Source organism: Phocoena sinus, chromosome 14, assembly GCF_008692025.1.
Source record: "Phocoena sinus isolate mPhoSin1 chromosome 14, mPhoSin1.pri, whole genome shotgun sequence".
Lineage (NCBI taxonomy): Eukaryota > Metazoa > Chordata > Mammalia > Artiodactyla > Phocoenidae > Phocoena > Phocoena sinus.
The window spans coordinates 87,671,139-87,698,850 of NC_045776.1; the positions used below are offsets into that span (position 1 = coordinate 87,671,139).

Here is a 27,712-nt window from a genome sequence, read left to right on the forward strand (position 1 = left end):
ATGACTGGGAGAGCCAGAGCGAGAGCAAGAGGAAGGGCTCGCGGTCAGGAGGCGGTGCAGTGCGTGGGCGCCGCTGCCGTGAGTGCTTTCCCCTGTCCACTGCCGAGGCGTCTTAGAACACAGTGTTCTTAATCCTTCCTCAGCTTGCACTGGCAAAAAGGAGGTTAAGAACCGTGTCCTGTGAAGGGATAAGGGCTGAACCAGGAAGCTGACGTTCTGTGTCCTGTGGATATTGGAAGCTGGTGCTTGCCTTCAGTTGGCGGCCCTTCTTGAAGAAATTTCTTTCTGAGGATAAAATATTTGATTACTGATTTAGATCGGTTTTGGTTAAATGCCCGGACTTGTTTGAGTCGTTATTGCCTCTGATACCTGTGACCTTTTGACGTGAAAAGAATGCTCTTCTTCGTTTGCATATAACCGCAGAGTCAGCAGCCTGGTTACATTCAGCCTAGACTGCAGCCGCCACCAGACGAGGGGGAGTTAGGTGCCCGCGGACGACAGAGAGGAACAGTAGGAGCGACAGCCAAGCCACAAGGTGAAGGGAGAGTGAAGGGGCTGCGTGCGTGCGTGTGTGTGTGCGCGCGCGCGCACTGGCAGCGTTAGATGTGCATGGCGACCAAAGCTCTGTACAAGGAGAAAGGACCCCCAGCAGTCCTTGAAAGTGTAGCCGCATCTCCCGCAAACCGTGCAGCCTGCCCTTGAGTGCAGGACCACAGGATTGCTTTCCTCCCTGGAAATGAACTCCAGCCTACCAGAGCGCCACACTTGCTGTTCCAAAGCAAATTCTAAACTGATTATAATTGGCTCATTATGCATTAATCATTTTAGAACATTCTCTTGGCATCTTTAGTGACTTCAAAGCTGTACCAACTTTTACATTTGTAACTTTGACTTAGAAAACGTATTTTCACATGTGTTGTTTTGGTTCATCCTGTTTCTCAGTTGCAAAAGCTGAGGTCAGAGTTGTGGCAGCCAGTAGAGTCAGACGCCCGTTCTGGTTCCAGAGCGTGTGCTCGTTCACTGCACTGCTGCGGAAACTAATTAATTGGATGCTTGGTGTAAGATTCTTCTACAGTTATTAAGTTTGCTTTTGGTATAGGAAAAGCAGACCCATGTATACATAGGGAGAATTAATATCGTCACATTGGCTTTTAAACCCTGGATTCACTCCCATATTAAGTTTCCTGTATATCGTTACAGCAGTGTTAGCTATAGTCGTCATGTTGTGTATTTTATCTCTAGTACTTATTTATCTTATGACTGCAGGTTTGTACTTTCAGACACTTTCCTCCAATTCTCCCTTCCCTACCCTCTGCCTCTGGTAACAAGTCTGATCTCTGTTTCTGTGAGTTTGGTTTGGGGTTGTTTTTTGTTTGTTTGTTTTTAGGTTCCACATGTAAGCAAGATCATACAGTATTTGTCTTTCTGTCTGACTGATTTCACTTAGGATAATGCCCTCAGGGCCCATCCATGTTGTCACAAGTGGTCGGGTTTCCTGTTTTTATTATTTCCTGAATAATAATCCATTATATATATGCACCACAAACTCTTTTATCCATTCATCCATCAATGGACAACTGAAGTTGTTTCCATGTCCTGGCTATTGTCAGTAATGCTGCTACCAACATGGGGGTGCAGATATCTTTTTGAGTATTTTCATTTCCTTTGGATATATTTCCAGAAGTGGGATTGCTGGATCATATGGTGGTCCTATTTTTAATTTTTAAGGAGCCTCCATACTGTTTTCCATAGTGGCTGCACCAATTTAAAATGCCACCAGCAGTGCACAGGGATTCTCTTTTCTCCTCATCCACGCCAGCCTTTGTTATGTTGTCCTTTTGATGGTGGCCATTCCGACAGGCGTGAGGTGACAGCTCATTGTGGGTTTAATTTGCATTTCCCTAAATGACTAGTGCTGCTGAGCATCTTTTCCTGTGCCTGTTAGTCTTTCACGTGTCGTCTTTGGAGAAATGTCTGTTCAGGTCTTTTGCCTGTTTTTTAAATTGGCTTATTTGGTGTTTTGCTATTGAGTTGTATGAGTTCTTCATATATTTTGGATATTAACCCCTTATCATATGTAAAGTTTGCAAATATTTTTCCCATTCTGCAGGTTGTATTTTCACTTGTTGACGATTTCTTTTGCCGTCCAGAAGTTTTTTATAGTCCCACCTGTTTATCAACTATTCTGTTGTTTGTGCTTTAGGTGTCATGTCTTAAAAAAAAAAAAAAAATCATTACCAAGATCCCGTGTCAAGGAGCTTTTCGTTTTGTTTGTTTTGTTCCAGGAGTTTAATGGTTTCAGGTCTTACATTTAAGTCTTTAATGTATTTCAAGTTAATTTTTGTAAGTGGTGTAAGATAGGGGTCCAGTTTCATTCTTTTACATGTGAATATCCAATTATCCCAGCACCCTTTATTGAAGAGGCTTTTTTTTTAACATCTTTATTGGAGTATAATTGCTTTACAGTGTTGTGTTAGTTTCTGCTCTGCAACAAAGTGAATCAGCTATACGTATACATATATTCCCATATCCCCATATCCCCTTCCCCTTGCGTCTCCCTCCCTCACACCAGTCAGAATGGTCATCATCAAAAAATCTACAAACAGTAAATGCTGGAGAGGGTGTGGAGAAAAGGGAACCCTCTTGCACTGTTGATGGGAATGTAAATTGATATAGACACTATGGAGAACAGTATGGAGGTTCCTTAAAAAACTAAAAATAGAACTACCATATGACCCAGCAATCCCACTCCTGGGCACATACCCCGAAGAAAAACAATAATTCAAAGAGACTGTCTTTTTTTCCATTGAATATTATTGGTTCCTTTGTCAGATATGAGTTGACCACGTATTCCTGGGCTCTTGATTCTGTTCCATTGGTCTATGTGTCTGCTTTTGTGCCGGTATCATACTGTTTTGATTACTGTACCTTTATAGTAATAGCTTGAAATCAGGAAATGTGATGCCTCTTGCTTTGTTCTTCACAGTTCTTTGAAACTTAGAATATTTGACATGTTCAGCTGTGTTCAACAGAGCAAAATTTCATTGAATTAAAACTCTGGGCAAAAAGATGCGCTGAAGCTGTTTTTTTAAAAAACATATCCTTATTATTGTAGCATTAAAATGCAAATAAAATTTCTGGAAACACTTAAATTCTAAACATTCTTTGTATTGATCTTCACTAATACTTTTTTAACAGTTCTCATGAATTTAAATTTAATTCTGTGAAACTTAGTTTCCTACCTATGAAAAGGTATATATTGCATCTTTATAGATGAGGGCCACTGTGAAGATCAAGAGATACTCAGGGTCACAAATACAAGGCCTGACTTTACCGCCTTTCACTGGTCTTGTAAGTATCATATCTGAGAAGTGCTTCTCACAGTAAATGTTTAATATCTACTATGTTTTAGAAATTAAAATGCCGACCTTAACAGATTTATCGTTAATGAGCCTTGTTTAAGACCTCGATTTTTCACTGTGTGAAGGGGGATAGGGTTCCATTGCAGGACTCTTAAATGGAACAGCAGCATGATCGATGGGATTCGTGTTTTTAATAAAGCGCTCCTGCAGCTGCCTGGAAGGGGAATTAGCAAGGTTTCCAGTTGTATCCATTTGAAATGTGCCATCTTTCTAGATTGACAGTTAATCAAGTTTTGGCTAAAATGTTAATAATAGCGGTGCTATATGTAGAGAGGGGAGCAAACTTCATCATTGTTTATATTCAGAAACTTGCAATCAGGTTTTCACATCCAGAACGGATACTTTTTTAAGAGAAACTCAATACCTGACCTTTGTTAATGTAATTAATCCATGGATACCTTAAGCTGAAAGACTTTGGGATAAAAAGTTCACTAAGGGAGACAAATATAAACAGTTGCATATTAAAAGACTTTTAAAATGGAGCCCCTGAAAGTCATGAGGCACAAGAACCAACATATTTAGCAGGACCTTTAAAGCGCCTTATAAACGAAGTTCTCATTTAAAACTTACTACATCCTGTAAAATTTATTATAATCAATTTTTCAGGTGAAGAAATTGAAGCTCACGTTAAAATAACATATGTTTTGTTGAAGCTGTGTTACTTCTCCTCCAGAAGCTGGCAGTTCTGGGCTAGTTCTGGCATTTGTGGTCAGAAGAGAACTGGGCTCTCATCTCTTTGTTCTCTCCACCCAAGTCCATGACCTCCGTCATTAAGACTTATGTTTTGTTCAGAATGTCTGCTTGAGCTCCCTCCTGCCATCACATCCAGATTCCAGGCAAGATTGGCAGCTAGGGGCCTGGACAACAGAAAAGCCAGCTGTTGACACCCCTATGGCGCTTTCCCAGACATTTCATCCAGTAATTTCTGCATAAGTTTCTTAGGCCCTCCTTACCTGCAAGGAAGGTAGAAATTCTAGTCTTTTAGCTGTATTACTCCCCACATAAACTTTTAAAATAAGAATGAAAGATTGGTTATTGGGTAGTCAGTAGTCTCTGCTACACAAGATAACATGCCTATTAACTAAAAGCTAGAACTTAACACTTGACTACAAAGCCCATGTTCATTCTTTGGCCCACATCATACTATTGATATGAGATACTTCATAATATATTTCATGCATATTAAAGGACTTAATAATTTAGGATATTTTAGCCACAGCTTTACAAGTAAGCATGAATTGATGGTTAACCTATCCCAGTAGATGTGTATCATGGCACGGGATATACACAGGCCCATCCCATCTGCTCTGCTGGTCCGTAAGGGAAACTTAGTGAGGAAATTACATTTTAGACTTAACGTTTTCTAATTCAGGTTGCACATTTAAATCATATGAACTACCAATTCCTACAGCTATAATTACATCATAAAAATTGTGAAAAATACTGACATTAAGGGCCCACGGGTGTTATCAGACCTAGAGACAGAAAAATAATTACCCAGTCAATACACATGTGCTCCTAAGTTCTTGAATCACTCCAGTTGTCTTGATCTTGTAAAGGTATACATGTCTTGTGAAGGAGCTGAGTTTGCCTAGGGCAGTGACAAGAGGCTCACAGAAGAGGTTATGGCTGAGAAGTTGTTCTCTCCTTTGGCTGGCAGCTACCTGAAGCATTCTGATGGGATTGTTATACTCTATCTTTAGCACCTCAGGAGCCTTTGGGTTTCAGGTAGTAGAGTACTTTGGGAATCGTCATTCTTTATTTCATGCTGCATGTTACTTAGATGTATAATTTTCTTCTTTTTTTCCTTTTTTATTTTTTCTTTTAAGAGCTCCAGATATCTGCTGGATTTCACGAGTTATCATTAGCAGACAGAGGAGGTCGTCGTAGAGACTTTCATGATCTTGGTGTGAATACAAGACAGAACCTAGATCATGTAAAGAATCAAAACAGGTAGGTTAATTATTAAGAGTACAGTTTTCAAGTACAGAGGACGGTGATTGAAGCACTTTAATTTCGGTATTTATTTGTACGATGCATTCCTAGGGTGAAGGAGCACATTGGTCAAGGATTTTGCATGGATGGCTTTTCCATTTTCCTCTCTCCCTTTTGGTTTTGAAATAGGTTATAGATGTCATTAGCTGCACTGAAATGTTGTTTTACTACATAGATCACTTTTTTCTTTTAAAGCTTTTTGCTGTACAGAGATTTCATTGGTTCGGTTGTAAATTACTCAGTCTAGGGAGGATTTATTTCTAAATGGATGCTTTTAGTAATTTACCTAAGTGGAAATAGTCTCCCAGCGTCAGATGTCTGAGGACTTTTGGTGTTGTCTGCTGCTTTTAACCCCTTGCTTACAGAACTGTGTCTGCCTTGTCCCGGCAGTGAAGATTTCAAGGAGGAATAAACTTGATATTTCATTAATTGAATGTGACTTACTTTTACAGGTTCTTCAGGTACTATAGTAAGGCTGAGCACTAACCATTTTCGATTGACATCCCGTCCCCAATGGGCCTTATATCAGTATCACGTTGACTATAACCCGTTGATGGAAGCCAGAAGACTCCGCTCAGCTCTTCTTTTTCAACATGAAGATTTAATTGGAAGGTGTCATGCTTTTGATGGAACGATATTATTTTTACCTAAAAGACTACAGCACAAGGTTATTTCAGTTGTCGGGTTGGGGAGAGGGAGATGGGGAGTTCTACCTCAAAGCTAAACTGCCACAGTCTGGGGTAGCTTTAGAGAAACCCCAGTGGTCTCCTGTCTCTTAGGACTTGTAATACACCCATGGGTGTATTTGGCATTATTATACCATTCTCAGATCCACCTGCGTGACTTAACGATTACAATCAAGTAATAAGAAGGCACTTAATCACTCTTTTCTCATGCCCATTCTGTTACTCTTTTCTCATAGTCATTCTTTTTTTTTTTTTAATCTAAAACTTTTCCATACTTTTCACTGTTGCCTTATTCAATAGGCTTATGTGATTGGCCCTATTTTAACAAAATTAAAAGTTTGGTTTTCCACCACTCTGGCTTCAGGTTACCGAAGTTTTTAGTCAGACCCGAAATGGAGAGCATGTGAGGATAACTGTCACCTTGACAAATGAGCTCCCGCCCACATCACCAACTTGTTTGCAGTTCTATAATATTATTTTCAGGAGGTATGTTGGCATTTTTTAACATTGTATTAAGAAATCTTAAACATAATCAGAAGTTGAAAGACATGTACAATAAGTACCTGTATACTTAGTACCTAGATTTTACAATGGTTGGCTAGGATCATTGGGTTACCCTGAGTTTTAATCGTTTTTAGGTGCGGTGTACTGGTATAAGTCTCATTTATTTGCTTTAAGCGAGCGTCATGTCTTTCACTTCCCTATTTGTGTTGAGATTAGATCTTTCAGATCCCATTTGAGCTTATGTTAAGAGCACACGTTCTCTCAGCACTTTAACTTTATATTCCTTCTGTCCCACAGGGGGCGCTAGTTCAGAAAGCAGGACAGGGTTTAGGTCCGTTCTGATTTACTTCTTCCATCGTAGGACACGTATAGTGCATGCTCCATGATTGGCTTTCAGTGTGGGTGCTGTGTTTTCCAAGCCCAAAGTTGTTGGACACAAGTTCTGTGAAGGCCCCCGCCCCTGCCGTCCCCCTGCTGAGTGGGAAGCAATCTGGAAGAGCCTGAGCTTGGCGTGAGCATAGTGAGGCATAATTCTTGGATTTGTAATTTACCCAAGTTGGGTCAATGAGATAACTGTCACTGACTCATTTTGGTGGATACTTGTTTGAATAAATGTAATGGAAGATTTATTTTTCTGTAAATGATGGGTTGGCAAACTTTTTTTTTTGCAAAGGACCAGATAGTAAACATGTTAGGTTTTGCAGGCCATGTGGTCTGTGTCTCAACTGTTCAACTCTGCTGTTGAATCACAGAAACAGTCATTGGACATATATGATCGTGGCTGTGTTCCAATAAAGCTTTACTGATGGACATTGAAATTTGAATTTCACATAATTCATGCATCGTTAATCTTTTGATTTTTTTTTCCAGACCTTTTAAAAAATGTACAAAGAAAAAATAGTTCCTAGCCATACAGCAGGTAGGCTGGATGTGGCCCCCCTATGAGCCATAGTTTGCCAACTCCTGCTCTAAACAACATGCCATTGTGATTGTAGTATTAGAGATACTTATCAATATTCATTTCTCTATTCTGACCTTTCAAATTCTAGGCTTTTAAAGATGATGAATTTGCAGCAGATTGGACGGAATTATTATAACCCAAGTGACCCGATTGATATTCCAAATCATAGGTTTGTATGAAGTGGAAAGTTTCTGTTCCTTAGGTTTAATCACAGACTTTGATAGTGATTGCTCTGTTTTGAAATGATCAGATTTACTCTGGCCGCTAGTGGTACCCATCACATTAAGTGAACATTTAACCTGCTTAAATAATAAAGGAGACATCCCAGAATTTTTGGATTTAAAAAATCATGTGATATTTATTTGTCATGGGGAAAAGCATAAAGACTTATCCAACACAAAGTTTGTATTTGCTCTTAGGTAACAAAATTCATCAGCTAGTGACGATTGCTTCAAAAGTTACTGCAGTGTATCAGGATTGCAGCTCAAGTGGTTTAGGTTTATTATAATAAATGTAGATGCTTTCAATTAGATTTTTCAAGTCTTAGATCAATATAAGTAATAAAATTTAATAAGTTAGTATATTAAATTTAAAATGGAACTTATAAAGTTATTATATTATTATAAACGTTCATTGTTGAAGATCTTAAAAAGATCAGTCTTTATCTGGAACCCTGTAAAACCTGAAGCTAAGTAAATGTACTCAAAGACTTTGTACTATTGACCCAGTAATAAATGTAAAAACCATAACTTGATATATACAAAACATGTTTGGATATTCATAGAGGTTACTTCATGGCATTCATTGTCTTTGACAGGTTGGTGATTTGGCCTGGCTTCACTACTTCTATTCTTCAGTATGAAAAATAACATCATGCTTTGCACTGATGTCAGTCATAAAGTCCTTCGAAGTGAAACTGTTTTAGATTTCATGTTCAACTTGTTTTCATCAAACTGAAGAACATAAATTTCAAGAACAAGTTTCTAAAGAGCTGATAGGTTTAATTGTTCTCACCAAGTAAGCTTCTAATAATGCAAAAATAATTTTACAAGTCTGAAGATATTGAGGCTTTCTAGTCCTATAATGTTAGATGGAGAAAGTAGGGTTTAAAGTTGAGAGGTGGGAATAGCACAAAAACAGGGGAGGGATATTTATAACCTTTTTCTCAAGAGCAAAAGTTTTGGGGGAATATACTCATCTTAAAAGGAGAAATAGCCAATGATTTCTATTCTTTTTAGTTTTAACTTTATTTTCTAATAGTTTAGTTAACTTCCCCATCTAGTGTATAGCATGGTCTTTAAGAAATTATTTTCCCTTTATCTTTCCATAATATTGTATATTACCAAATGAGTTGAAATTTTATTTTTTAGAGAGTACATAGTGTCTAGCCCCTCTTTTTAATAACATTTCTACATATTTTAATCAAATACCAATAAAATCTCAACTCCATAGGTATAACAATAAAACATACAGAATAGACGATATTGACTGGGACCAGAATCCAAAGAGCACCTTCAGGAAAGCCGACGGCTCTGAAGTCAGCTTCTTAGAGTACTACAGGAAGGTAAGGTGCTACTGTGGACTCTTATCTTCGTACTGGGAAGGGCTGAGACCTTAGGGGAAATCTGAAGCGTCTTCAGTAGAATTTTCTGACAGGTGTGCATGTGGAACACGTTGCTTTTGAAGCTGTCTATAATGTGTTTGTTAAGGCGGTCACGGCATAATTAGCTCATTAGCAAATGAGCTGTGCCCGGTCTGGTTCCTTTTCTGCAGTAGAATACAAGGTTACATTTGAACTTCAGCACGTGGAGGACCAGTAGGAAAACAGTGCAAGTTAACAGTTTTAGCATATACTGTCTCTTACTCTGTAGCCAGCACTTTTTTTTAAACTTCATCTGGCGGCGTGGGCTAGAGATCTTTGAAACCCTTAGCGTCCGTTGTGTAAATCTGCAGATGGATTAACTCTTACTTTTGTTTTACATGCTGACAGAGTGAGACAGACTTGTCTCATGTGGGCTAGATTCAGGTTATTGGGTGGCCCCCAGCCCCAGTTTTATAAGATGATTCTAGCTGTTGGCACAGTGATCACTAAACTGACAAAGACACGAGAGGACAAATAGCAAGAAAGAGCAGCCACTGACTAGAAGAGAATAAAATGTTCCTCCAGGAAGGCATCAGAACATTGCTGTGGTGTTCAGAGATGAAGCAGATCTGCCCCTATATCCTTAGAAGGTCTCGTTCCATTTGATGTGCTCTGTTAAAAGTGCAGAAAAAGTATTTAAAGAAAACCATTAATAAAATCTTAAAACCTGTCTTTGAAGGGCTAAAATTTATTTCATTTTTTCCTACTTTCCTCTAGATTATTTCCTTTTTTCTAAAAAGTGGAGTAAATGAACTATTATGTGTTATATTTTGTGTCAAAAGTACACATCCGACTAGTGACCTTTGAAATGTCTTTTTCCTGAATATCTACTGTTGCCTGATCTTCAGCTGCTTCTCCTGTGAGTGAGAAGATCAGATACCACTCTGGAGGAAAAGGATTCTCTGAGAAGTCCCATTAAGAACTGGTCTTATTCTGGGCAAAATGAAAACAGGCCAAGGGTCATTCAGCTTGATTTCCCTACTGCTGTTTTCAGCCTCTGAAAACTCCTTGAGGAATCCAACCGTGTTTAACCTAGATTCTTCTGGGTGTCAGAGGTTTCTATGAGAAATGAGTTTTGGCATTTTTCTGTAGTTCATTTTAATAATCATGATCAGAGATGGGAATAATTGGTATATACCAGCAGCAGATATAAAGAGGGCACAGTCGAAAGTTTGATTTAAACCTGAAGCGAGGTCAGGGAAGATTCTCCCCTCCTCTGACCAGTATTGACTCTTACATGCCTGCGTATTCTCCCTTAAGGAACCTTCTGAATGCTGGTATACTTAAAGGTTCTGTGTCAGGTCCCCAGTTACTGTATACTTATACTCTCCAGGTGATCTCCAGTCTATGCAAAGACTTCACATATGATGTGTTAACAATTCTCAGGTTTTCTATCTCTAGCCTAGGCATGCCTAAACCTACTGGTTCTGAATATTTGGATGTCTCAGAGACGCATTACCTGTGGACCAACACTGAACATGTGATATCCCTCTAACCGGCCCTGTGTGGCGCTCTTCATCAGAGCAGGGAACACCACTTCCGCCAGTCAGGACTTTATAGTTTATACTACGCCCCAGTGCCTAAGTAGGCACTCAGGTATTTGCATGAACAGGTGAATGATGGATAATTCAAACCTCAGATCACCGTGCTTTGTGTAACTTACCTTGTATAACTAATCGTCAGATCGTATCACCCTACCTTGCTTATCTGAAGTACCTTCGTTTTCCTCCTTTTCTGAGTGACTGCCACCTCTGTCTAGGCCCCATTTCTCTCTCTCACTCAACTGGCCTTGTAGTTTCATTTCTTATACTTCTGATCCATTTCAAAACTCATACAAATCTGATGTTACACTTTCTACCCAAAGTAATTAAGTGGCTTCCTGTTGCTCCTATGTCTTGTTATGAAGCACATTTTCCTTATCCGGTGAAACCCTGATGATGTCAGCCGCTATGTGTCCTCGTCTCGTCACCTGCCCAGCCGCCTTCCCAGGCACGGGGCTCCCTCTGCCGGCCAGCGCTGGCTCTGCACGCTTGACTCTTAGGCTGACATCTCAGCTGAGGTTAACTTCCTCAGGAAGATGTCTGTCACAACCAGGGGTAAAGGTGTCTAGTAGATCTAATTAATCCAAAGGGGTGGGCTTGAAATATTTGAAAGAATCAAGGTATTCTTAGAACTTCCTAGCAGAAATGGAGTTTGAGTAATAAGTGATGGCTTAGTCTTGTATATTGAAGATAATGTCTAGGAAGCACTCAGTGGGAGAGAAGGGGCTTTGGAAGGGAAGACCATGGTCCATCCCTTTTAAAAAGAAAAAGGTTTAACAGTAGTATTGAACAAATGAAAGTGCTAGTTTTTCATATGTAGGGGAAAATGTTAAAAAGAACTGGCGGGAAATCCCACAGCTCTGTAATTAAGACCTGCATTGAAAGCCCTTTGGTGAAGCAGAGAATAGGAACACTCCTGAAGTTACTACCACGTTTCTACCTGTGTCTGTACCGAGTGAATGACGTGTAAGCAGGGTGACTGTTACTTAGACCCGTAATAAAGTAGTGTGATAAATAAGTAGTATAGATAAGTGGAGCAGAGGTCAGATATGCATGTTCTACTTGCAATTTCTTGTCTGAAATGAAAGCATTTCTGTGGGTGGTTGGTAAAGAGTTGAATGTAGGACAAAGTCAGTGACAAGCTAGAATTCATGGTCTCTTAATTCATGATGACAGATGGCCAGGACCTTGACTGTACGATAGGAATAAGGAACGGTCAGGTACCGTAGTCTCTTGAGAGACCGGGGACTCATGAAACGGCCATGATGGTATTACTATCCTGTATGCTTAGTGGAGATGTGGTTGTTTTAAAGATAAAAAGTTAGAACTAAATTAACCAGGTTAGTAAAAGATGGTAGGGAGGATACAAGAGATGATGGAAACAGGGTCTTTAAGACACAGGGCCAGGAGCTCTAGGGAAAATAACTTTGTGAGAAGTCTGCTCGGTCTCGAATTGCAGAGCTGAACTGGAGGCCGGAGAGCCGGGTCTCGCACGTTTGTTAGATTCTAAGCGTCAACATTTTTGGTCTCTTTACGGGTTGTAAAAACTTACCCTAGATAGTGATTACATGTGGGGAATCTTAATACCACTAAATGGAAGTTCAGCTTCAAAGGAGAAACTTTCCCTAATTAAAAATGTCCCGTCGTGTGCAAAGCCCCTCCTTCCACCATTTATTCTTATAGTGAGGTGACTTTCACAAGCTAGTCCTCACTATAATAAGAGGAGTTTTAGAGGAATTACGCTGTGGTGAAGACTCGGAGTTACACAGACTGCTGTTTCTAAACCAAGAGGTCAAACATGAAGTAAATAGAACTGTGACTGAAAGTCAAAACTTAGAGCCTTACTGTCCTTGACCATCTAAGTTTTTAGGAGAAAAGATGAGGTACTCAGCAGAGCATATAAATCACAACTGGGTTTAGTAGGATTAAAAAGACAATTTTTATACTTGGAAACTGATACTAGCCTTGCTGTTGGCATGAGTTCTTAATTAAAAAAAAAGAACTTTTATCGTCCATTACAAAATGACATGTGACTAAAGGCATTTACTGTGAACAGTGATACTTTCTTCCCTTGAACAGCAATATAACCAAGAAATCACCGACTTGAAGCAACCAGTTTTGGTCAGTCAGCCGAAGAGAAGGAGAGGCCCCGGAGGCACGTCACCAGGCCCTGCGATGCTTATCCCTGAGCTCTGCTACCTCACAGGTACTGCTGACTTTTCTTTACTGGAATGAAACCACAAAGCTTATTTTCCCCGTCTGTTCTAGAAGTCACTAAACATTCCTTCACACCCTCCGTCCCCTCAAAAGCCCTTAAAGCTGCTTTGTCTCCTCAGAATTCTTTCACTCACCACCACCTGACACTCCAGATACTTAGACACGATTCTTGTTTCTTTAACCGTATCCCTTTAAACATTTCGTTTAAAGGTCTAACTGATAAAATGCGCAATGATTTTAATGTGATGAAAGACTTGGCTGTTCACACGAGACTAACTCCAGAACAAAGGCAGCGTGAAGTGGGAAGACTGATTGATTACATTCATAAGTAAGTCCGCTCTGCTCCACTGGGGTACGGCTTCAGTTCCGTTCTTTATTTTACGTGGGGTTGGAGGAGTGACAGGAGGTAACTTTGTTTCGCTTTGTATTTGCAGTATTCAGGGTGGGTTCTTCATGTTTCTAAGTGGGGCTGCTGTTTGTCAGGGAATAATTAAACCTTGTAGCCTGTGGTATTTCTAATTCTTCTGTTAGAAAAAGAATAGACTAGAAAGCAAAATTGTTTGGGACAAGTCTATGTTTTTCTCTTTGTTATAACATTTTGTTTACTTTGAGGAGGAGATAGTTTGGGCATCAGGACTTTTAAATGAAAGGATATCATGAAGGGAAACAGCTGGGAGGAGAGAAAAATAGATTGTACGTCTGGGTTTCCTAGCATTCTCGGCGGGGTTTTAGTCCTGAGAGCAATCTGTTGTAGGTTGCAGCGGATCTCTATTTGCATGTGTGCGCTAGTTTTCGTTCTGTCTCTTTACACTTAGTGGCATATGTAAACATGTTAAATTCACAGAGATGATAACGTGCAGAGGGAGCTTCGAGACTGGGGTCTGAGCTTCGACTCCAACTTACTGACCTTCTCAGGAAGAATTCTGCAAGCAGAAAAGATCCATCAAGGTGGAAGAACAGTAAGGCAGTTCTTAAAGTTGTCCGTCCAATCAGATTTGAGTTAGACTCCCAGTAGAGCGAGCAGGGGTGCATACCCTAGTTCCATGCCAGGCCAGCCCTCTCCTCCCCGAGCACCTCCACTGTCCACTGATGTGAGCACAGAGGGGGCGAAGCCTGCAGCTTGGTCCTCAGGCCGTCCGTGAGACTTAGCTGAAAGGTGGCTTCATTTTTTAAAATGAGCTAAGTTACTTAAATTAAGGGACAGTAGAAGTCTAAGTATCTGAATGGGTTGGTATTTCGTCTGCCACTAAAGTGATCTTTTTACAGGGAAAGCTCCCAATTTATTTGGCTTCATTTTTGCGTGGACCGCTTGTTCGTTAGGGATCTGTATTAAATATTGTGATGTCTTTTATATTCTGTCTTCAGAAAAGGAAAGCAAGTATTCAAAAGTATGTTTTGGTGTAACTGAAGCACTACGAGTGCCCAGGTTGTGAACAGCTGTGCTCTTCTGTCTTCTAAGTGTTCTATGGATCACAGCCTAATCATGTAGCTTAATACTTCAATTGCAATTGTTCTTATTACCCTTTGTAGTTAATATATATTCCTGTATAAGGGGTGTTGCAGAGGTGAGTAGGACATGTAAAAAGCACTGGGTTTTTTCCTCTATGGTAAATATTTCTAGGGTCACTGTGCTTTGAGTCTGTTCGCTTTCTGCCTTGCCGTCAGGTGTTTTCACAGCTTGCTTTTGGTATCTGACACCTCAGTCATAAAGTTGCTTAACTTATAAGGCCTCATTTTTTAATATCTTTGTCATGAGGGAAATAACACTTATCCCTGTAAGAGTTTAGAAAGGTTAAGAAGACCGCAGCCTGAGACACGTAGAGTAGTTGGTGCAGGCAGGTGGGCACTTCAGTGGCAGCTGTTAATATGAATGTATTTTAAATAGAATTGACATAACCCTTTGGATACATTTTTGTATCTTTTTTCCCCTCACTAAGGGCATTTCGTCTGTCACTGCAGTTCAAATTTAAGAGTAGTGCTCTGAGGTTTAGAATATGCCACGGTAGAATTATTGAAGACTTTCTGGCTTTATCACCGAGAACTTACAGTGGAATTTACAGTGTCTCTGAACTTTCTTCTAGTTTGATTACAGTCCACAGTTTGCAGATTGGTCAAAGGAAACAAGAGGTGCACCATTAATTAGTGTTAAGCCACTAGATAACTGGCTATTGATCTATACTCGAAGAAATTATGAAGCAGCCAATGCGTTGATACAAAATCTATTTAAAGTTACACCAGCCATGGGCATACAAATGAAAAAAGCAGTAATGTAAGTCTATCAAGTCATTTCTACTCTGAAAATTGATTAGCAGTCATTTGGAGGGTGTGGGAACTCAAACTGTTAATAAAACTGTCAAAAACGTGAGATGACCTTAAAGGTCTGATACAGTTCCCTGTAAGGTGGATGCAGAAATGTATCTGAGTCACTAAGGGCGGAGGGAGGGTGGGCCGGACTGCCGCTCAGACGCGTGCTGCTGCGGGCTGGAAGCAGCCTTTCGACTGCATGGCCGCGCCTGGTGTCTTATTTCACGTTTTATACAGAAGTGTTTTGTGTGTTATAATCTGTAGGAACCTTTTACCACACAGTACAGTTTTTGTTCCTTTCTCTGAACGTTGGATCACGTATTTCCATTCTAGGATTGAAGTGGATGATAGAACTGAAGCCTATTTAAGAGTCTTACAGCAGAAGGTCACATCAGATACCCAGATAGTAAGTAGCTACTTGATGTGGAGGCAGTTGACCTGGAATCAGTCGTCGTAAATCTTAGAACTTGAGTCCATTGTTGTAAATGTGATAATTAGGTTCCCAAACCGGTCACGAAACACGTGCTTGACCTAAGATAGCTGAGTTAATGCGGCTCTACTTGTGCACCTAGGAGCTTGTTGTTGTGCACTGGGAACGGTGAGCGGGGGTGGAGAACAGCAAAGCCATCTTGAATTTACCGGGACTCAGACGCTTCAGTTATTCTAGAAAATCTGGGGGGAGAAAAGGCACAAGAGTGAAAAACAGTACCTAGCTGTTCCGCACACACAGTATAGTTAGGGTGTCTGTGGTTACACTTACGTGTCATGAATGAGGTGGCAAAGACGAATTTAATGATAAACAGCATATCTGTGTTGCTTTAAACCCAAGAAATGAATTGGCTTCTTCTAATGGATTCCTCTTAGTCCTTTATCTCATACTTAAACGCCACAGGCAAATTACTATCAGGTTGTCTGGAATAATAGAGACACCGAGGGTAGGAAAATGATTTTATTGGGGGCCATGGAAAGAAAGATAAGAATCTGAGAATATAAATTGGAGAAGACGGCCATGAGTTAAAAAGAGCTGGATTCAGCTCCAAAACTTAAACTTGAATCCTCAGAATCTGGGCAGGTGTGGGTGGCTTGGTTGGTCGGTCGGTTGGTTTTCCAGCTGTTTTGCGATGTACTTGACATGTAACATCGTGTGAGTTTTAAGTGTACAGTGTGATGACCTGATACGTGTACGTATTGTGAAATGACGACCACACAGGGTTAGTTAACACCTCCATCACCTCACATAATTACAGTTCTTTTTGTGTATGTGGTGATAACAGTCAAGACCCACTTTCTTAGCAGCCTTCAAGTATATAATACGGTACTGTTAACTGTGATCACCATGCTGTACAGTAGATCCTCAGAACTTAGCTTTTCGCTGGAAGTTTGTGCCCTTTGACTAACATCTTCCCATTTGGGGCAGGGGTCTGCTTAGATCAGGTGCTTCAGCTTCCCCAGCAGCGCCCATGGACTTCCTAGGAAATTTCATAGTTTGGTCATATTCTCAAGCCAGAGCTTTAGAAGTTTAAAAGCCGTGATTCTAGGTGGGTCACGAGTAAGAAAATTGTGAGCATTTTAGAAAATCTTCTATTTGTCCACCTATAGGCTATCACTAACTTGTTTTGCCCTATTCCCTACCTCTGAAGTATTCCAAGCTGGCAATAGAGCATTTTTAACTAAGTTCTCAAGTTTTGAATTATTTGCTTAACGTGCTTTCTTTATTAGTATCTATTACCTAGTTGAATGTCATGGGCATTAGCTAAAAGTTAATGTCATACTTGCTAGCTACATGGCAGAGATGAATAGTAAAGTCAGTGATTTTGTGGGTTTGGTTTCCTGTCTTCTTCCTTGAACTTAATTATCAGTTTCCTAATTCTCTGTGATGAGGGCGTTTTGTTCATTTTTAGGTTGTTTGTCTGCTGTCAAGCAGTCGGAAGGACAAATACGATGCTATTAAAAAATACTTATGTACAGATTGCCCTACTCCAAGTCAGTGCGTGGTGGCCCGGACCTTAGGCAGGCAACAGACTGTCATGGCCATCGCTACGAAGATCGCCCTGCAGATGAACTGCAAGATGGGAGGAGAGCTTTGGAGCGTCGATATGCCTGTAAGTTTGATTTAATTGGTGGATAAAAGTTTTCATTGTTATTTAAGAAAAAATGGATTTTTAAAATACCGCTGGTATTCTGTTGTATCTAACATTACGATGTTTTTGTTGAAGCTAAAGCTAGCCATGATAGTTGGCATTGATTGTTACCATGACACCACAGCTGGACGGAGGTCAATTGCAGGCTTTGTAGCAAGCATCAATGAAGGGATGACCCGGTGAGTGGGCTTTGGTAGCCGCAGATTAACTGCTAGACATACGCAACACAGCCCACGAGTCCAGGGGCCAGTGTCTGGGGAGGACAGGGGTCGTGTTAATTCTTCACCTTGATTTCTCCTACGTTAGATCCAGTAAAAGAGAAAAGTTAGAAAAGGAAACCAGTTATTAGTTACCCTACCATTTTTAATGTCCTTCACTGGCCCTTAACCTGATGTAGCGGTCAGATTGCGTTTCAGGTTATTTTATTATTTGCATTTGCGGGGAGGATGCATCTCTTTAAATGTGACTGTCTCTAAAAACTTCTTTAATAATTTTATTGACCACTGAATGTAATTTCAAGTTGTCATGTTAACTTTATTTTGGAAAACCCACTTGAGTTTACCCAGTCACCTGTATTTCAACATAGTGAAATTATTTTTCAGTGCTTTTCTTAGAACTAATAGAATTGCCAAGAATAGGAAGAATGAAAATTGAAGCATTGATGTGTTAGCGTTACTAATGGGCATATTTCAAGGTGTTTTATCTTTTAGAAAAGTATCTTTTATCAAGAGTATGGTAGTAAGAGTGTGCTTCTGTGTGTGTTTTTTTTAATAATCTTTTTTTTTTTATACTCCACATTTGTTTATTTATTTATTTTTGGCTGTGTTGGGTCTTCGTTTCTGTGCGAGGACTCTCTCTAGTTGTGGCAAGCGGGGGCCACTCTTCATCGCGGCACGCGGGCCTCTCACTATAGCGGCCTCTCTTGCTGCGGGGCACAGGCTCCAGACGCGCAGGCTCAGTAGTTGTGGCGCACGGGCCCAGTTGCTCCGCGGCATGTGGGATCTTCCCAGACCAGGGCTCGAACCCGTGTCCCCTGCAGTAGCAGGCAGACTCTCAACCACTGCGCCACCAGGGAAGCCTGTTCTGTGTGTTTTGAGGTGTAAACCTAGGAGGCATCTCTGGCTTAAATTTTATTTTCTTCTCAGTGATGGAATTATGGGACTGATTTATAATGAAAGAAAGCTTTATGAAGATTTCCTGTATCTTGTAACCCTTCTGCTTAAGATTTCAAAAAGGAAGTTAAAGAACATGAATGGCTAAGGGTAACATAGATATAGCATGATTCAAAAGTGAAGAACTTCTAGACAGTTGCATTCTCACCACGGCCATGTTTTTTCTCTGAATAGCTGGTTCTCTCGCTGTGTATTTCAAGATAGAGGGCAAGAGCTAGTAGATGGGCTCAAAGTCTGCTTGCAAGGTGAGTGTCCTGTTGTGGTTTCCGTCTGCCCTGTGACTTAGAGTCTTCAAGAGATTGTCTTAAAGCTATGTTTCTGATAAAATCCTGTGCCCAGAATTTGGTAGAAGCACATTTTTGTTCTGTGTTAATGTAGTTAACACTTGTCTGGCTTTCTTTCAGCTGCTCTGAGGGCTTGGAATAGCTGCAATGAATACATGCCTAGTCGAATTATCGTGTATCGGGATGGCGTAGGAGACGGTCAGCTTAAAACATTGGTGAACTATGAAGTACCACAGTTTCTGGATTGCCTAAGATCTGTTGGTAGAGGTTACAAGTAAGCATGCGAAATGTAATCATTTTCTCTTTATAAAATTACACTTTTGTATCTTTGAAAATAATGTTACAGGGTGAACCGGTGAGAATCTAACCTTGCAGGTGCGGTCAGGCCTGAGGTAATGGAAGAGGTTTGGGTTGGGGGGGTGTCTTGTGGAGAATTTTTCGTGGAGGAGGGGCAGGCTGGAAATGTAGAGCGGGAGCTCCTTCACGGAATGACGCATGGAGATGCCTTTACCGATCGTCTGCTGCCGCCTTTTCTCTGCTAGAGCCTTGAAGTACGAGGGTCTGACTATCCCAGTACAGCCGTAGGCATCCACAGAACTGGTTGTTGGAATATGTATTCCAGATAGTCTGAACTTCTGTTTCTGCCTCATTGTACCGTGAATACTCGTTTGATTTCTGTGTGAACTCAGCTGGACTGGCGCTTGGTGGGTAAGATGCTGGGCGTGTGTTCGGTGTCACAAGGGGACACAAGGGGAGATGGTTCCGCTTCACCCTGTTAGGCGGCCTGCAGAACCCAGGGCAGCTAGTGCTCCTCGCAGCTGAGCTCGGCCCGCGTCCTCCTCTGAAAGCGGTTCTGGGCTTCGCTTCCTCTGCTCTCCTGCAGAGGCCATTGCTCCTGCTGTTTGGCAGTAAACTGCATACCATCTCAGGACAGCTGTTTTAACAAGTTACGTTGTTTACTTTTGCTGTTTTCTTTATCAGATTGTAAGGAAGTCCAGACCAGGGACTGTTTAGTAAGAGCTGAGCGCGTAATGTATTAAAGATTTGTGGATTTGATTTTTAAGGATACTTAGAAAATCCAGGAGGCCTGTTTATATGTGCTTGCACGTGCATATTTAAACACTGATGATCTCTGCCAGACTTTTTCAGCCGGTATTTGTTATCATTATAGAAAATGAGGGATCTGAAGGTCATTTGACTGTGCTTGGGCTCGCTGTGATTTATAGGCCACGGGATGAGCACCGAGAGCTTATTTCTAGCTAAATCGTAGAGCGCTTCCAAGCCTTCTTCAGCCAAATTCTGAAAGACCCCTTCTAGGTGTTGACTCTACACATCTCCTAAAGCGAGATTGCGATGCCCGTAAGTTCTCAGAGCATGTCGGGGGCGTTTTTTTATCTCTTGTGAAGTAATTGTGTTTCAGATTAAAATGCTAATGGGCATTTTTTAATACTTTGTAAATGAAGGTTAATGTTCTTTCCTGTCCTCTTAAAATCCCTAGTGCTTGTATTTTCTCATTAAAATAATGGTATTTATTTTATTTTGGTTTTTGAAGTTTTGTAAGCCTTAACTTGTGTTTTTTCCCTTAGATTTTCTGTCCTTCTGGGGAGGGGTGATGTGGTGGAAGGGAGTAGAGGAAGGGCTCAGATGGACCGCTGCTTTCTTAGGTTCTTTTTTAGTTGTTTACTACTTTAGCACTCAGAATTTTCTAGTCTTAGCTGCTTTTCTCTCATATCTAGAGAAAAAGAAAATTTCAAGGAGTGAAGAGTAGAGGTAATAGTGCCAGTTCATCTTATTTCCTTAGGCTGAATATTTGGGATACTGGGAACATAACACTGTTGTCCCTGCTGGGGCCTGCATCTCTGGTTCTTTGAGTCTTTTGAGCCCTTTGGGTTGGGTCCCAGAAGGACTGGCAGCAATAATTCTCAAAGAGGAGACTCTAGCCCTCTAAGTGAGTATCTGTGAACAGGGTCCTCCTCTACAAGGGGGTGGAACTGGGCCTGAGGAGGCTGGTGGGATTTCCTGCTCAGCTTCCCTTTAGCGAATAGGAACACACGTTGCAGGGAAGGAGGGTTTAAATCGATCGCTTGGACTAGTGTATGACAGACCGTTGCACGAAGTAGGTTTCACGTCGTGAATCGTGCCGTTGTTTGGCGGCTGCAGGGATCAGCGGTCAGGAGCCGTATATCTTAAATCAGAGTCGGGTTAATCCCAGCTTTGCCTTCGCCTGTGAAACAGGGGCGGCAGCTTAACCAAGGTTGATGAAAGGAATAAGTCAGGGTGTTTAATGTACTTCACACGGTGCCCAGTAAGCACTCAGTAAATAGTAGGTGATGCATCTAGAAACAAGTTTGGAGTTGTCTGTAAAGTAAAACAATACCCAGGAATTACTCCTCACTTTGAAGAAATGCAGAGTTTGGACTGTAATGTTTGTAGTTATCTTTTTGTTTTTTATCCTTTCTGTTTTTTCCTATTTGTTTTTTAATTGAAATGTTGATGTTAACTTTTTATAAAGATGCGTCATGGATTAGTTGATTTAGAATGTTTGGTATAAGAACAAATCAAAGAGTCACTTTAGTATACTTGTGACTTGTCTTTATGTCACCACATTTGCTAAATCATTTCTTGTCATGTCAGAGGACTAAAATCCACTCTGTCTTTTTTTTTTTTTTTGGCTGTGTTGGGTCTTTGTTGCTGCGCGCAGGCTTTCTCTAGTTGCGGTGAGCGGGGGCTACTCTTCGCTGCGGTGCGCGGGCTTCTCATTGCGGTGGCTTCTCTTGTTGGGGAGCACGGGCTCCAGGCACGCGGGCTTCAGTAGTTGTGGCTCGCGGGCTCTAGAGCGCAGGCTCAGTAGTTGTGGCGCATGGGCTTAGTTGCTCCGCGGCATGTGGGATCTTCCCAGAGCAGGGCTCGAACCTGTGTCCCCTGCATTGGCAGGCGGATTCTCAACCACTGCGCCACCAGGGAAGCCCCACTTTGTCTTTTGATTCCTGAGACTGTGGCTCTGTTATATCCAGATCTGCTGTAGCTGGGCAGTGAGAGGTCTATTGTACATGGGTAGACAGTGATATTCCTAAAAAGTTCTTCCATTTACTTAAGTAGAATCACCTTCCTGCCCCTCGTATATTTGGTTACTTCTGCCTTGAAGGAGCACATTAAGTTTATGATTGAACAGAAGTTCCCATTTGGGGATCTTTCAGACCATCAGTCTAGACAGTGTGTTGTGAACTACCTACCCAAGTCAAACATTACCAGCAAGGTCCATACTGCATGTGAAGCCCTCTGCTTCCCAGGGTTTAGAGTAAAGTATATTTATGCTCTTAAGGAACTAATGTTCTAGCTGGAAAAAGAGCACAGGAAGCTTGAGGTATTGAAAATCATAATAATCAAGGTTTATTACATGCCAGCACCGATCTAAGTGCTTAACGTGTTCTAATTCATTTATTCCCAAATGGATGTGTGTATACAGTGTGACTGTGTCAGGCAGTGAATTTGAAATGAACCTTTAAGAGATGGATAGAAAGGGTATTCAGGCTGAATGCATACTGGCAGTTACAGGGCTGCCCTCAGGAGAGTCAAAAGGCATGTAGAGGCAGTGGATCGAACGTGACACAGAGCTGAAAGCTCCCTAGGCCAGAGGAGTTCAGTCTTGACATGGGAAACCACCTGCAGAATGGGGCTGGGGAGGGAGGGGGGAAACGGCAGTATTCTGGTACTGCTGTGTGGCGGGCTGAGGAGTGGCTGAGCCGGGAGAGACAAGAGATCCCCGAGATGTTGTCAGCCAGTCATTTTGAAAGGCAGGAAATTAGACTTTGAGACTGCTCAAATTAGCTTACCTGTCAAAGATTTGAGAGTTAATATCTTACTTTCTACATAGAAGAAAATGCCCACTGAAAAGGCTTTCAAACTGTTACTCTAAAAACGTGCTGGGTTTAACATTTTCGTGAGACAGGTATGTCATATGCTTGGTTTAATGGTTAAACATCCACATGACCTTGAGTCACAGGGCCCAAATATGCCATTTTATTTTCTACTCACAGTATTTTCCTGGCCCTAACTCCACGCCCTTACAAGTTGTGGAATCTTCCTTCACAACTGGGATAGCTAGTATGCCCCAAGAGGGATGTGCGTTTCCTTTTAAATGGAGTGTATGAATGTACGAATGCTTCAGTGCCCTGAAAATATGACTGACTAAATGCAGTTACATTCATCACCGTCTTAAGCCCAAGACTAACGGTCATTGTGGTGAAGAAACGAGTGAACGCCAGATTTTTTGCTCAGTCTGGAGGAAGACTTCAAAATCCACTTCCTGGAACAGTTATTGATGTAGAGGTTACCAGACCAGAATGGTAAGTTCTGTATTAGATGAAGATGGGTTTCTGTTTTGTTTTTGAGCATAGCCTCTGTACTTTATCACCTTTAACACATTTACTTGATAGTTCTTATACTTTATTTCTTATAAATACTAAAGTCTTCCATTAGTTTGATCAAATAATGCCCATGATTTACTAACTTAGTCTCTGAACTGGTGAACAGAGGTTTCTGTGCCATCTCTCTCTGGGGGAAGCGGGTTATTGTCTGTGGTATTAGTTATACATCCTGAGTTGAGGAACAGCTGCTCTAGATTGCTTTTGCTTTTTTTTTTTTTACGTATGTAACCTCATCCATAGATTGTTATTTTCCAATCAAAATTTTTAGATCTGTAATGCACTTAGTTACCCACAGGTCAGAAAGTGTCATCTGAAACACAGCTGCAGGTAGAAAAGTGGCTTTTGAGCAAACGCTTTTTATGTAACCGGGAGCTGCACTCTGCCGTAAGAAAGCCAGCTAGAACCTTCAGGGTAATGATCTTACTAGCACACGAGGGTTCAGCTGTAAACTCACGAAATTTGCTTCCTCGAAAACCCCTTTGTGGGGAATGGAGTACAAGGCAGCAAGTCACGTTCACGAAGGCGAGTCACTGGTCAGCCCCCATGAACGCCCTCTTCATGAGAATGAACAGCTGTGGTGCTTCTGTCTTCGTATATACATTTTTGGGGCTCTTTTTAAAAGGGGCAACTTTCATCAGGGTAGAGTGTCAGCCTAGGGGCAAAGTTTAAATGTGGAATGCTTCTCCTGTATGAACCTTAGGTAAATGAGGCATGACGGTACTAAATCTATGTAGACAAATGATAATACAGATTTTAGTTCTGTTTAGTCCTGTTATCTGACAATGTGTAGAAATTTCTATCTCAAGATGCATTATCTTGGACTGTGTCTTTCTCTCAGGCAGGTGTTAGTTATCAGAAGGATTCTAACCTGTTGGGGAAAATCGTTGAAGGAGGAAGACAGAATGGCTAAGATAGTAACTAAGATATTACAATTTCATTTCCTGTAGGATCTCTTTAATGATTCAGAGTGACCTCATGGTACTTCTAGCATTACTATACTACTCTGATAACCAAAGCTCAGGTGTAACATTGACCTCAAGACATAATTTTTTTTTTAACAATTTGGGTAAAATCCAAGTTGAACTATAAAGTATGAAAAAATTTGATTACTTTTTACTAGATTTTTTTTTTTTTTTTGCGATACATGGGCCTCTCACTGTTGTGGCCTCTCCCGTTGTGGAGCACAGGCTCCGGACGCGCAGGCTCAGCGGCCATGGCTCACGGGCCCAGCCACTCCGCGGCATGTGGTATTCCCCCGGACCGGGGCACGAACCCGTGTCCCCTGCATCAGCAGGCAGACTCTCAACCACTGTGCCACCAGGGAAGCCCTAGATATTCTTTAAAACTTAACAGCTGCCGTTACTACTCAGATACTTGGAGAAGCCCACTTTGAACGATAATAACGTGCTTAAACTGGGAACAGAGGTTTTGATTCTAGCTCTTTTGTGATTTCTCTGTTCTTTTGGGCAAGTCATCTAACATTTCTGAAACCCTCATTTTGCTAAATAACAGTAATCTGTTGTAGATCAATTCTGATTTTAAAATTTGTCTAGTTTCAATGGACATAATAAATTACAGTTAATTTCTTAATATCTGTATCAGGTCAGATTACAATATCTCTGGATTGATGTTTAATTGGTACCGAAAAAATGAAAAAATAAAAACCCTGGTGTTCCTTTACGTTTGTACTACTTGGTTCTTGATTCTAGAGCCTGTTGCTGTGCAGTCATCTCCCTCAGATGTGGAGTGGAAAAGTGACCCGGTACAGTGGCACCGTCATAATTAGCCGTGTCAAATGTCTGTCGGTGCCCCGAGGCATCAGTGATAGATACTTAAAAATATAAATAATAGTAGTATCTTACACCTCTTCCACACACAAGCATTCCAGAATGGTTCATGAATAACAAGTTCTGAATTCAAGGAAGCACATTATGTTTTGAGAGGATTAGGTCACATTTTAGTATACCGGATCTTTTCACTGTAAGAAACTTGAATCATCTTAATTTTAGCTTTCAGAAAGATGCGCCTTACACCCATGTGTTTCTTTCTTTTGTAATTTCCAGGTATGACTTCTTTATCGTGAGCCAGGCAGTGAGAAGCGGCAGTGTTGCTCCCACACATTACAACGTCATCTATGACAGCAGTGGCCTGAAGCCAGACCACATACAGAGGTTAACTTACAAGCTATGTCATATCTATTATAACTGGCCAGTAAGTATTTTTTTAATCAATGTTTATTCACGTCAATGAGATTCACTTTTCAAAATGGAATTGCTATGTTGTCTAAGGCTTTTACAGTTTAAGACCGAGGTTTCAGTTTAGAGAGCTAGATTCAGAGTAACAGAACCTTTTCTTTTCCCGCTGAAGGGCATCATCCGTGTTCCTGCCCCTTGCCAGTATGCCCACAAACTGGCTTTCCTCGTTGGCCAGAGCGTTCACAGAGAGCCCAGCCTGTCACTGTCAAATCACCTTTACTACCTCTAACCTACAGGAAGAAGACAAGATGTAGCGGTTTGTTTTCTTCGTGAAATTACAACTTTGGGATTTTTTGAAGCTTTTATTTTTTAACTGTTATCTTTCCAGGTGAAACTTGGGAAGGAAATTAGGAGATCTAGAGTCTTATTTCTAACAGTGCTATTAACTGACTTATTTTTATTTTATAGGTAAAAATTAGGATTTTATATTTTATCTTGTTTGATGCTCATAAATAGGTTGTGAGGACTTTTTGTTTTGAAAAAAAATGTGGATAAGGTGCTTTGTATTATAAACAGACTCTTAAAGTATTGGAAAAGTTGGGATTTACTTGAAAGTGCTTTCAGGAGTGAGCAAGTCCTACTTGTAAGGCTATATTAACCTTCTTTTTGAAATATTTATTTTGAATTTAAAGGAGAGAAAAGGCATAAAGTGGAGGCTCAGTTCAGTCGTACGGGAGGGTTTTATTTGAGCGTCTGATGATCTCATTTTAAAGAAGAAGCTGCCATTAAATAACCTATACAAGGTATAGGAAAAGTGTGAGACTGTGGAGAAATAGGCTTATTTTTATTTCATTTTTGGGGTTAGGTGTTATGGGGGTTAAGAAAGAAGATAGTTGAGGGCTCCCCCGGTGGCACAGTGGTTGAGAGTCCGCCTGCCGATGCAGGGGACACGGGTTCGTGCCCCGGTCCGGGAAGATCCCACATGCCGCGGAGCGGCTGGGCTCGTGAGCCATGGCCGCTGAGCCTGCGCGTCCGGAGCCTGTGCTCCGCAACGGGAGGGGCCACAACAGTGAGAGGCCCGCATACCGCAAAAAAAAAAAAAAAAAAAAAAAAAAAAAAAGAAGGTAGTTGAAAGTTTTAAATTTCTGTCCAAAGATACATTTTAAGACTCCTTAATAAAAGAGGCCAGTAGTCTATACAAACATTACTTTTTTCTTTGCAACTGGGACATCACTCCATTTGTTATAAAATAAAATTGCAGTGATTGTCATCTTATTTGAATGTAACAGTGTAGTTCTTGTTTTTACTGAAAGCATATGCATTTTCTTTCCATTTATTATATTTTTTAAAACTGCTGGAGAGTACACTCAACGGACACAATTCCGTTTATAAAAGCTAAATTTGTGTTACTTATGAACTTCAGAGTAAAACTGTCAGGAAATGCTGCAACCTCAAAATTAACAGTATAAGACTGGAAATCCTTAACTTGTAAGAAAATGCAGACTAAGAAGTCTGTGTTTTTGTGAAGTTGATAATTGTAATAATTCACATCTACACACTTGTAGGACTTTTCAGGGAATTTTGCAAAGAGCAGGCTCAAAGTTAATGAGTGATTGTATGCCATGAGAACACCTTCAAACATTGCTTGCAAGCGTAATGGGTGTAAACCTCAATGATCGTACACGAGCTACAGGGACTCTGATCTCAAGTGGTGCCGCTCAGTAAGGTCACTTGTCCTGCCACTATTGTGCTTGTTCTTATCGAATAACCGCCTTTTGGGTTTAGCCGTATTAACATATTATGAGTGAAAACCATTTTATTTTCCCCTTAGTTCTTGGAGCTAATAACTGTTGTTAACATTGTTTTTGGCTATTAGCCGAGGTTCCTTAACCTATTTGATTTCTAGACGTTAGAAGGAATGAAACACAGGAGATTGTGACGCTTCAGAAGAATGCCAAATAAAGACAATAAAATCGGTGAAAGTTGCCAAATGTTGTCACAGTATTAAGGAACGTAAGGAAGTCTAATCATACGACTGTAAAAGATTGATTTGGGGCATCTTTTACTTATGGATTTTTAGGGCTAGTCAGTAACTTAAGTCTTTAAAGTCTCATACTTGGCAGGTTTTAAACTATCCGTTACAGTTGAAAGGCTTTAATATCTTTAAAACTATGAAAAATTGATAAATGTGGTAATTCCGGGAAAGGTGCAGTATTCAAAA

At 40.8% G+C, this 27,712-nt stretch overlaps 2 protein-coding genes across 2 annotated transcripts in view; one reads left to right on the plus strand and one right to left on the minus strand.

The window, feature by feature from the left end:
• Nucleotides 1-26,402, plus strand: PIWIL1 (piwi like RNA-mediated gene silencing 1). Its single transcript, XM_032603400.1, is given in 22 exon segments — nt 1-78; nt 424-535; nt 5,252-5,365; nt 5,858-6,084; nt 6,468-6,589; nt 7,657-7,737; nt 8,386-8,431; nt 8,433-8,510; nt 8,512-8,585; nt 9,021-9,132; nt 12,831-12,957; nt 13,179-13,296; nt 13,813-13,927; nt 15,050-15,237; nt 15,606-15,678; nt 17,174-17,374; nt 17,489-17,592; nt 18,760-18,830; nt 18,990-19,143; nt 23,090-23,215; nt 25,360-25,507; nt 25,664-26,402. Coding segments are annotated over 22 exon segments (2,586 nt in total). The 3' UTR covers nt 25,781-26,402.
• The window catches only part of RIMBP2 (RIMS binding protein 2), a 139,287-nt gene continuing 121,328 nt past the window's right edge, over nt 9,754-27,712 (minus strand). The window contains exons 16-17 of the transcript XR_004345484.1: nt 15,841-15,944; nt 9,754-9,822 (exon numbers count right to left, since the gene is read on the minus strand). The gene's annotated coding sequence lies outside the window, so the exon portion shown is untranslated. The remainder of the gene's footprint in view (nt 9,823-15,840; nt 15,945-27,712) is intronic.